The sequence below is a fragment of the Nannospalax galili genome, unplaced genomic scaffold, assembly GCF_000622305.1.
Source record: "Nannospalax galili isolate Female #2095 unplaced genomic scaffold, S.galili_v1.0 scaffold433, whole genome shotgun sequence".
NCBI lineage: Eukaryota > Metazoa > Chordata > Mammalia > Rodentia > Spalacidae > Nannospalax > Nannospalax galili.
This window is the reverse complement of record NW_008338715.1, coordinates 9842438-9852884: the sequence shown is the minus strand read 5'-3', so window position 1 is coordinate 9852884 and position 10447 is coordinate 9842438. Positions and strand designations below refer to the sequence as shown.

The following is a 10447-nucleotide window of genomic DNA, read 5'->3' as shown; positions in this document are numbered from 1 at the left end:
TAGTCTACCAGTAGGAAGACAGAAAATAGATAATTATACTATTTGCAAAACTTAAACCAACCAAGTATATAGGAATAAATCTATCAAAATATGTTCAAGACCTCATATAGAAAATTATTAAAATATTATTGAGAGAAATAAAAGGTAATATTAATACATAGAGATGTTCCATGTTTGTGGATTAAAAGATTCAATATTGTAAAGCTATCAGCCCCAAATTTGTCTGTAGATTTAATGCCATCAGGTAAGTAATCCTAAGAGCATGGAAGTAATGTGGGGTAAGGGGGGAGAAGAGGGGGAAAGAGAGAGAGAAATATGTAGTCCTGACCGGCCTTGAATTTGTGACAGTCCTCCTACCTATACCTCTGGAGTGCTGGGATTACTGTCATGTGCCACCATACCCAGCCAGTATGGACTTATTTCTATCTGTAAACACAGACAAGTAGACCAAAGGAACAGAAGTCAAGATCAGATTCACACTGACAGTCCCTTTATTTATGACAAGTTACTGTTTTCAAGCCTTCATTTCTCATTTGTAAAGTAGGCTTAATAATAGTGCCTACCACCTAAGTTTTAAATCGTATGTATCAAGATGATTTTGTGTTATAGAAAAGACGTTAACATATGTACAAGGGATGTCTCGTCATGTTTAGCTAGAATTACTGTTAGCACTGTGAGTACCTCTTACTATAATTGTTATTATTATTCAATTATTAGTATTTCTTTTTAAATTTTATTTCTTATTATTTTATGTGTATGATTGTTTTGCCTACATATAAGTGCACCTGTGTTGTGCATTGCTTGCGGAGGTCAGAAGAAGGCATTGAATCCCCTGGAACTGGAGTTAACAGGCCATTGTTAGCCACCATCTGGGTGTTGAGACCCAAACCCCATTCCTCTGCAAGAGCAGCCAGTGCTCTTAACTGCTGAACTATCTCTCTAGCCTCACAACTACTGTTTCTATTCTTTGTCCCTATGTTTCAATATAATAATCTAGAAGCAAGGATGGTTGGACATCAAATCCTGGAGGCAACACAGTAGAACAAGAGAATGCTAATTCTTAGCCCACATAAAAAAAATAATGGGAGCACATTCGCTAAGACCTTTAGACTTAGATGGACACATGGCAGCTTAGGGACTCAGCCTGGCATCATTGTGTTCTGCACACACAACTGTGAGAAATTAGAAAACATTTAATAAACATCCAGTAGGGAATAGTGCATGAGCAGATATGGGTTATATGAATATTTGAGAGCCTGTGTATATGTAAATCATTTGCAAAAGCTCTGTGTAGAGGGGCTACAGAGATGGTTTGGTCAGTAAAGCATTTGCTGTGCTAACATGGGGACCTCAGTTTGATCCTCAGCACCCACATGAAAAGCCAGGTGTGGTAGTGAGCTTATAATCCCAGTGCTGAGGAGGCAGAGACAGGAGGATCCTTGGGGTTTGCTGGCCAGCCAGTCTAACCTAATCAGCAAGCCCTGGGTCCCAGTGAGAGACTCTGTCCCAATAAACAAGGTGGATGACTCCTGAAGGACAAAAACCAAGGTTGACCTCTGGTCTCTACCTGCACATACAAATATGCATGTACATACAAAAAAAATAATTAACTAAAATAAATTTAAATTTTTTGGAAATGAATAAAGTAAATTACCTCTTTTCTCATCCGAATTATAGCCAGGAATCTGAGTTAGAGACAGAAAATATGAAAACATTTTATCTCGTTGACAGAAAATTTTGTTTCATGATGTTGTTAGGTAAACCTAACATGATGTTACAAAGTTCATTTTGTAACCTAAGTGGATCACATCACCATTTCTGGGGACAAGGGGTTGTTGAAAGATTTCATTTCCCTTCAAACTTCCTAAAACAGTGCCTCGTAGCTCAGAGAGCATGCCACTGCCTGTGAAGGTCTGTTATTCAGCTGAAGGCAGAACCATTATTCTAGTTATTTAGTGTCTTGTGCTCTCCCATACCACAGCCTGCGTGGCATCTGCCCCCTTCCTTCCTCTCCTCTACCCTCTTTCCCTCCTGGGTGACCATACTCTAAGACTTTGTATACTTTAAGACATGACAACTGGCCAGCATGGGTGACATTCAGCCCCTTACTCTGCTACTTTGACCTGGATGACTTTAGACATGATTATTACTCCCTGAGCATCATCTCTAATAAGATGACAGAGCCAAGGACTAAATGAGACATTGAAAGTAACACCCATTGCTGAGTTTTTATTGCTCTAGAGGATTGCACAGTAGCTTCTTCTCACCTAGGGTCACACAGGCTCATCCAAGTCTTTCACTCCTATACCTCAAAGGCTCTTTAGGATGCTTCCTGAAATTTAGTAAATTAAATGCTATCATTGAAGTCTTCCCAGCCCCATGTAGACCTGGGTAGATAACAGTCCAGTGGCAGTGCAGTGTGAAGGCACCTTCAGGAAGCACCTTTGCCCCAGTGCAGCCTGTGCCCTCCTGCACTTGGTCTCTGGGGAACCTGCAGTTGCAGCCCCTCTCTACAGGGCAAAGGGGTAGGTGGTGCTTTCTCAGTCCTGCGAGCTGCCTGTGTCACTGGCACCTCGGAAATGTGCTGCTTTGCCATAGGAAGGGTGAGCTGGTGCGTCTGCCGTATGAGGAGCTGGCAGCCACAGTGGATATTCTTGCCCAGAGATGTCAGTTTCCAGGATCAAGTAAGGAACAGTTTGCTTCTGCAGCTCACTGTTTATGCCTCACCTCAGGTAGAAGTCCATACATCTTTGAGGTATAATCTTAAAACGGGAAAGAGCCTATTACTGGTGTATTATTCCATTTTCTTGTTCTTTTTGTCTTGTGTTGCCTAAGATTAAACCCAAGACTTTGTGCATACTCAGCCCTCTTACCACTGAGCTACACTCCCAGTCCCATTCTCCATTACTATAACAAAATACCCAAGTTCCTTAAGGCTGGATAAGATATAAAGAAAAATTTGTTTGGCTTAGTTTGGAAAACTGAACATCCAAACAGCATAGTGCCACCTCTGGTCAAGGTCCCCTTATGTCATGGTGGATGACATCAAGTAGGACATATATATGCAAGAGGGGAAGCTCAGCTCAAGAGTGGGGGCAGGAGAGGAGGGTGAGCAAAGGTGTGGGAGGGACTAGGCTTGTTCTTTTATAACCAGCCACTCTAGAGACCTAACCAGGATCTTATGAAAACTGCATCAGTTCCTTCTGAGGGCAGCACCTTTAGTGGCCTGTGCTCCATGCCCTCCCCCCACCTCTTAAAGGTTTAATCACTTAACATCACCACACTGGGGACCAAACTTCCAACTCTTGGGTCCTTGGAGCTTGTATTAGTTGAAATTTTTTCCACCAAAGAAATTAGTCCCTTACTTTTCAACTTAGCCTGAGCCATGTTCTTAGGCTGTGGGTAAACAGCAGTCAGATTCTTTGCCAAAACATCCCAGTTGCTGCTTAAGTCCTTATTTCCCTCTGGAACTACCTTTCTCTCAGCACTACTTTCTTCTAAGCTCCTATGAGAACAGCCTGTTAAGCTCTGCTTATAGCATTCAACAGCTTTTGTAGTCCAAACTTTCAGTCTTCAGCATTCCTCCAAAACCCCACATGGTCAGGTTCTTCACAGCAAACACCCCACTCCTGATACCAACTTCCATATTTGTTACCTTTCTGTTGACTGTGTAAAACACCATGACAAGGCAACTTATAGAAGGAAGAGTTTATTTGGCTTACAAGTTGTTCTAGTTTGTTTCTCCATTGCTGTGACAAAATACTCTGACCAATACCAACTTGGGGAGGAAAGGGTTTATTTTATCTTACACCTCCTGGGTCACGGTTCATCAGGGAGCCCAAGGTGAGAACTCAGGGTAGGAACCTGGAGGCAGGAGTTGGAGCAAAGGCCATGGAGGAACACTGCTTACTGGCTTGCTCCCTTGGCCTATGCTCATCCTGCTTTCTTATGCAACACAGGCCCACCTGCCCAGGGGTAGCACCACCCACAGTGGGCTGGGCCCTCCCATATCACTCAGTAATCAAGAAGATGCCCCACAGACATGGCCATGGGCCAGTCCAATGGAGGCAATTCTCCGGTTGAGGCTCCCTCAACCCAGGTGTGTCAAGTTGACACTAAAGCTATCTAGCACACAAGTCCAAGGAAATTGGAGTCCGTAATTGCCAGGGAGGCATGTTTGCAGAGGTGGCCAGAGCAGAAAGCCAAGCAATCATATCTTCAAGCAGGCACAGGAAGCAAAGGGAGACAGGACACCTGGCAAGGCTTAAGAACTCTCAAAGCCTGTCCCCAGTGATGTATTTCCTCCAGCAAAGCCATACCTCCTAAAACCTCCCAAAACAGCACCACCACCTGGGGACATAATGTACAAATACTTGGAGCCTATGGGAGACATTCTTATTCAAATCACCACAGAGTTCAACCATGTCTAAACCATAGCAGTTTGATACTAACCACCTATATCGTATTCCATGTGTTCAAAACATGTCAGAATGACTCCAGCACAGATTTCTCACCCTTTTAAAAATATTTTTAGCATTGATAGGCCCTATCTGAAAGTCTACTGTTCTTCCAAAGTCTTTATTTATAGTATATGTGTGTTGCATTGCCATTTGATTGTAATATGAAAGAATATGAATATGAATGTCTCTTCTAGATCTGCGTGGTGTTTAATGAATGCTAGTTGGCAAGACTTACTGGGACAAAACTAAGAGTGACAGCTCAGGTGGGCAGGTCTCCTCCAATTAAAAGCTCAGCAGTGCTATTGACCCTCAGTCCTCTGTAAATAAATAACCAGCTCTGAGCCAGGTTGTGCAAAAGCCACACTCCCCATTCCCATGGGACCTTTTATCTACCTTGATCATTGGTTGACAACCCCCCATCCCTTGAAGGAGGGACCACAATGTTGAAGGATTTTCTGACTAAGCTGGAGAATATGGGTAGAATCCTTTGAATCAGGAAGAACAGAAAACTGAATTGCCAAAAGCAGTTTATCATCCTAATAAAATGAAGCACATGATTTGCATTCCAGGTCCTTCAACTATTCTATGGGAGCTCGGGCGTTTTCCCATGACAGTATTTTTATCCCTGATGGGGGAGCAGAAAGTGAGCAGACAGTTCAAGCAATGTCACAGGACAACATCCTGGGCAAAGTCAAAACTCTTCAGGTAAGAGAGCTTGAGACTGGAAGGTCAGAGTCAGAGGAGGGGGCCTGCCATGGAGGGAAGTAAAGTCCCTGGCTGGTCTCTGAGCGATGGAGTGGGAGGTTCAGGGTCGCTCCTGGAGAGAAGCTTTGTTTTCCTGAACCAGACTCAGTTCCCCTGTGAAAGATGCACTTATCACTCTTATCCCCACCTGCACAGCTTGTCCTCTTCTTTCAAGTCGTTGCCTCCCATTTGACTGGACATGATAACAAGTACCTCAGAAAAGCTGCAGGGCTTGTATGTGGGGAAAGAGCTTCCAACCATTAGGTCAGCCCATATCCTTGCATCAGAGCTGCCACTGATAGAGTCTGAATTGCACACTTTGATTGTATGAGACCCAGCGTGGGACAGTGAATGGTGAGACTGCTGTGTCTGTAAATGCGACTCCTAGCCACCTTGTCTCAGAGAAACCCCCACCAACTCCCTCCTGTTTACACTGCAGTGTGGGCAGTTTTCCTACCGAACATTAACTCAGCTAGTGACTCCCTAACAATAAAAACAGATCATTCTTTACTAAATGTGGCTAAAATAATGGGAGGTCCAGGAAAAGTAAGAAGATCAAAAACACTTGGAGTCTGACTACATAGGGTTGTCCCGTTGCTTGGAAGAATTTCCCTCCCCCAGGACCAGTGCCTAGACAAGCATTTCTCTGAGAAAGGAGTGTTTGGGCGCTCCTGAGATTTTGAACAGAGAACTGGGTTGCTGAGACCTATGTCTATGTTGCTGTAGACTCTATGTCTACAACAGTGAATGAATGAACAAATGAGTGGGAAGCAGGAAGGAAAGAGGAACAGTTGGCCAGAGAAGGTATTGATAACAATTAAGCATTGTACTCAGAGGGAACTTTTCTATTTTCTTGACATGCCATTGTTTCTACAGAGCAAGAGCTGTGTGCTTTGTGACCTGTGGTCACAAAGTGGAAGGTAACATGGCAAAGCAAGAAGTAGCCAACACCCTGGAACCCGGCCCAGGCTTGCCTAGATCTTTCTGCCTGCATCCCCACTGGCTAAGGGCAGGTTTCCTGCCCTTATAACCAGCCCCGCCTGGTCTACAATTCCAGCACCTCCTAGCCAGGCTCAGGCTCCTCTTGGTTCCTACTGCCTGTGCTCTTTCTTATATTTCTAGACTCTGAAGAAACAAGCCGTCACTTCTCATAGGTTGAAGAAGGAAGACAGGAATGACCAGGGGAAACCTCAACCTACCCCTGCCTGTCTTTTGATTGCTGGAGTCATAGTCCCAATAGGTTCTGAGCCCCCCCAACCCCCACCCCATGCTTATTGCATTCTTTTTCTAAAAGAAAAGATGTACAGAATTCAACCCATGAAATAGCTGTATTTTACAAAGGCTTCTAGAAATTTTTAAAAAGTAGATAATGGCCTGTTGTCTTCAACGACCTCTGCTCTGTATGTAACAGTGTACCTCCTACCACTCCCACTTTAAAAAGTAGATTTAGAGGTTGTAAAATGTTTGTTTTACAATTGTGCAGTATTGAAAAAAATAGAAACTGGTGGCATACGCCTTTAATCCCAGCACTCGAGAGATGGAGCCAGGCAGAACTCTGTGAGTTCAAGGCCAGCCTGGTCTACATACTGAGTTCCAGGCCAGCAGGGGCTACAGGGAGATCCTGTCTCAAAAAGACCAAAACAAACAAACAAACAAACAAGAAAAAATAGAAACTCAATAAAAATATGAGTGACTGTGGTTTCTTTTAACAGTAAGGTATGATTTTAAATAATCTGTTCTCATATAATAAAATGTAAAACTACCAACTTCCTTGAGGTGACAATTGTATTAACACGAGAAGGAGAGGATATGAGTAGAGCAGACTGTTGGAGTGCTCTCACTGGACAGCATCCAGCTGTGTGAGGTCTGCCTAACCTTGCCCCTGCTGCTGGACTCACAAGCTTCCTTTCGGCTCTTAGTGATAACTTTTGAAAAATGTGAACAGTTTTGCTCTTTAAGGAGGGAAACGGGGACCATGATCAGAGCAAATGTGTGTTTTTTTTTTAAGTGATCTAAGATTTAACTGAATCACTTCCAAAAGACTGTGCTTTATTTTTCAGTCGACTAAGCAGTATGTTCCTGGTAAGTCACAGAAATACAGTAACTTCATAAACTTGCATGAGTGCTTTGCATTTTCCCATGACAGCGTCATGCTGCTGTTGATGCTGAGAAAGCAGCATAAAAGACCACCCCCTCGTAGACTCCAGCATGGAATGAGAGAGTTTAGTTGTGTTAGAGGCATGTGTATTTTTATGTCTGGAATTGTCTTTGTGTACATGTCTATGTTTATTATTTTTTAAGAGAGAAGGAATGGATAACACCTGTTTGACAGTAAATACTCTGACTAAATGATTAGCCACAATTATTGTAATGAAGTTTCTCTAAAATATCATTTAACCAAACAGAGGTGGGGATGGAGGGACCTTTAGAAGCTGTCCAGAATTTGATTTGGAAATCATGGGCACCCGTGGAATGGCATCTGCATTTGGAAAGATTGCCACCTAGTGTCCACTCATAGTCATATCACCTAGAACTGTCTTCCATGGGAGTTAGCATCTCTCCATTAAGAAATAACTGAATACTGCAGTCAGCCTGCCCTGTCTCGATTAACGTGAATCTATCATGCCAAAATTTCAGTGGCAAATTATTGAAATTTTTAAAATAACATGCACCCATTTTTCCTGAGTAGAAAAATATTCATAGCGAGAACAAATTTTAAATAGAGGACAGTTGTAGGGACTAGAACAATAGTGTCCGTTTTAAGGACGTTGTATGGTCATTCGCTCCACAGCAAGGAGGATGAGTAACATTTTGAATGAGTGAAGGAATACAGTGAAATGAAAAGTATGGCCAGGGTCTCTACTACCACATGGTCGTATGACCTTGGGCCAAATTACTTAATCTCTGCGACTCTCTTTGCCCACCTGGACAACGAAGGTGTACGTGTGATGGGCAGCCTGAAGGCTCCTCCAGGTCTTGAAGTCTGTGGTCCATACAAAATCACTGTTCACCTGCTGCTGCATGGGGTGGCTGGGTAAGCTTTGCATTTGGTTACAGTTGTCCTCAATGACCTTGGTGTTGCTTATAGCTTACTTTGGAAGTGCAGATCAGGAAGGGTGCCTGTTTATTTAAGATCAGGTCAAGCTGTGAGGTATGTACCAACTGCTGATGGAACTCAAGGGTAGATTCTGTGCCTGCAGGTGATTTGTAGAACTGTCCCACTCGTCAGTCAGGGAAATGTCGAGGTTATTTTACCACAGATTATTTAGCACAGGAGGGAAGCCTCCAACCCTTAGAAGCTAGTATCTCCCACTGAACTGGATTTCACTTGAGAACTCCAAGACCGTACGTTTGAGGACATGAAGGACAAGCACTTGCTCTTGGCTACTTTCTAGAACAGGTGTCTTTACATTAGTATGCTTTTTACTTTTAAAAGGAATTCACCTTTATCATGGAAATATCTGCAGTTTTCTCAAGAAGACAGCAACTTTATTTTTCTTCTGCTTTGCTCTTTCAGGCATGTTCTAGAAAAAAAAATGGCTTCCAAAAAAAAATCTGAGATATTCTAGACTCTGTCAGTGAGAGAGCTGCCGGAATGCAATTGCTTGGCATTTCCACACCAGGGGAACCAGCCTCATAAATATGGATGTGCATTCCTGTAGCATCCTTCCCCAACATTCCATATTACAACAAAATGGCCCAAATTGAATGAATAAAATATAGTTCCTTTTAACTCACATTCCACTCGCAACAGTAGCTCCATTCAGAGCCACCAGCAACACAGAATGTCAGTATATGGATTAATTTCCACTCTCCTCTCTGGTTATAACTGTCGTGTGTGTGTGAAGACACAGCTTGCAGGGGAACATGGTATTTATCTCTCTAAACTTAAGGGCCAGCTTATCTGAACAATCTGCTGTTCAGTAATTGCTCACTTCCATCATAGTTCCTCTCATGAAAATGTCTGAATAGTGAGCAAACGAAAGTAATTTTTTTAAAACTCCACGTTCATTCATATATTCATGTGACACCTGAGACTACCAAATAGGTTTTAGCAGTAATCCTTTGTCGGTACATCCCACACAATGCCACAGCAGCCCATTCTCCTTTGAATCACCTGAAGGAGGCATTTGGAGAAGGAAGGCATTCCAAGTGCACTAGGGTTGAGAGCCTGGTCCTTGGGTACCAGAGGATCAATCACTTAAAGCTTTGGACTCTTAACTCCTGTGTCAGCCTTGGGCACTGGCTCTTGCCTAACAGCTGTAGGACAGTCTTTGGTCACTGTTGCAGCCACCATTCCCCCTCCTGCTTCTCAGCTCCTCTCTCTGAGCTCCCCAGCCACCAGCCTGAATCTGTTTTCTCTAGGGGATTTCAAAAGGATTTCTCATTCTCAAAAGCACCAGCATTGTTTGTTTTGCCAGGGTGAACATATCCATGACATAACGTACCTCAGCATGCTCACACACTCATTCCCTCTGCCGTGTTCCCCACCTGTGTTCCCCAGGTCCCCAGCTGTTGTAACTACAGTGAGACCTTCAGCTCTTCCTGGGCCAGTCTCCTCTCCCCTCCTCCACGTTTCCTGTCACTACTACCTCCCTCCAAACCTCCCTCTTTACTTTTCTACTTCACGACTAACATTCCTCTTTCTGTTTCCCACTTGTTTCTATGTTCCTTACTCTTCCTGTCCTTATTCCATCAATTATTTTTCTTTGTATTTTCTTTCCTTTTCCATTTGTAGCCACAATAGTTATCTTGTCTTTGGACTTTATTTCAGTCTAGGCTGTAATTACATTTGCCACATTCTTTCTTGTCTCTTAAGCATCAGGATGAATCAGCACCAATATTCTAAAAAGAACCCTGATCAAGTAAATAACATATTTGTTCTTTTTGTGATGTTGGCAGAAATCCTAATTAAATGGCAATAGAGTGCATTAAGAATTATCCAGAAAGTGCATTAAGAATTATCCTTTTGGGCTGGAGAGATGGCTCAATGGTTAAGAGCAGTGGCTGTTCTTGCAGAAGACCCAGTTCCAATCCCAGCACCCACAGGATAGCTAACAACTGTCTGTAACTCCAGTTTCAGGGGATCCAGAGCCTTCTTCTGGCCTTTGCAGGCATTGCACGACACAGGTGCATTTACACACATGCAGGCGTAACACTCATACACATAAAATATAAATAAATAAATAAATTTTTAAAAGAATTATTCTTTCAATTGTAGATACACGAAACAACCACCATCT

At 43.0% G+C, this 10447-nt stretch overlaps 1 protein-coding gene across 4 annotated transcripts in view; it reads left to right on the top strand.

The window, feature by feature from the left end:
* Positions 1–10447, top strand: part of Kiaa1211 (KIAA1211 ortholog) — a 271096-nt gene that overhangs the window by 229582 nt on the left and 31067 nt on the right. For 2 of the 4 annotated variants that reach the window (XM_008833300.3, XM_029563598.1), the window contains one exon: positions 5030–5165. The exons of 1 other annotated variant lie outside the window; for it this stretch is intronic. In XM_008833300.3, the coding sequence (XP_008831522.1) occupies positions 5046–5165 (120 nt within the window). In that variant the 5' untranslated portion in view covers positions 5030–5045. Of the gene's footprint in view, positions 1–5029; positions 5166–7264; positions 7287–10447 lie in introns of those variants that run through there. One more of the 4 variants, XM_029563599.1, reaches the window with a different exon arrangement.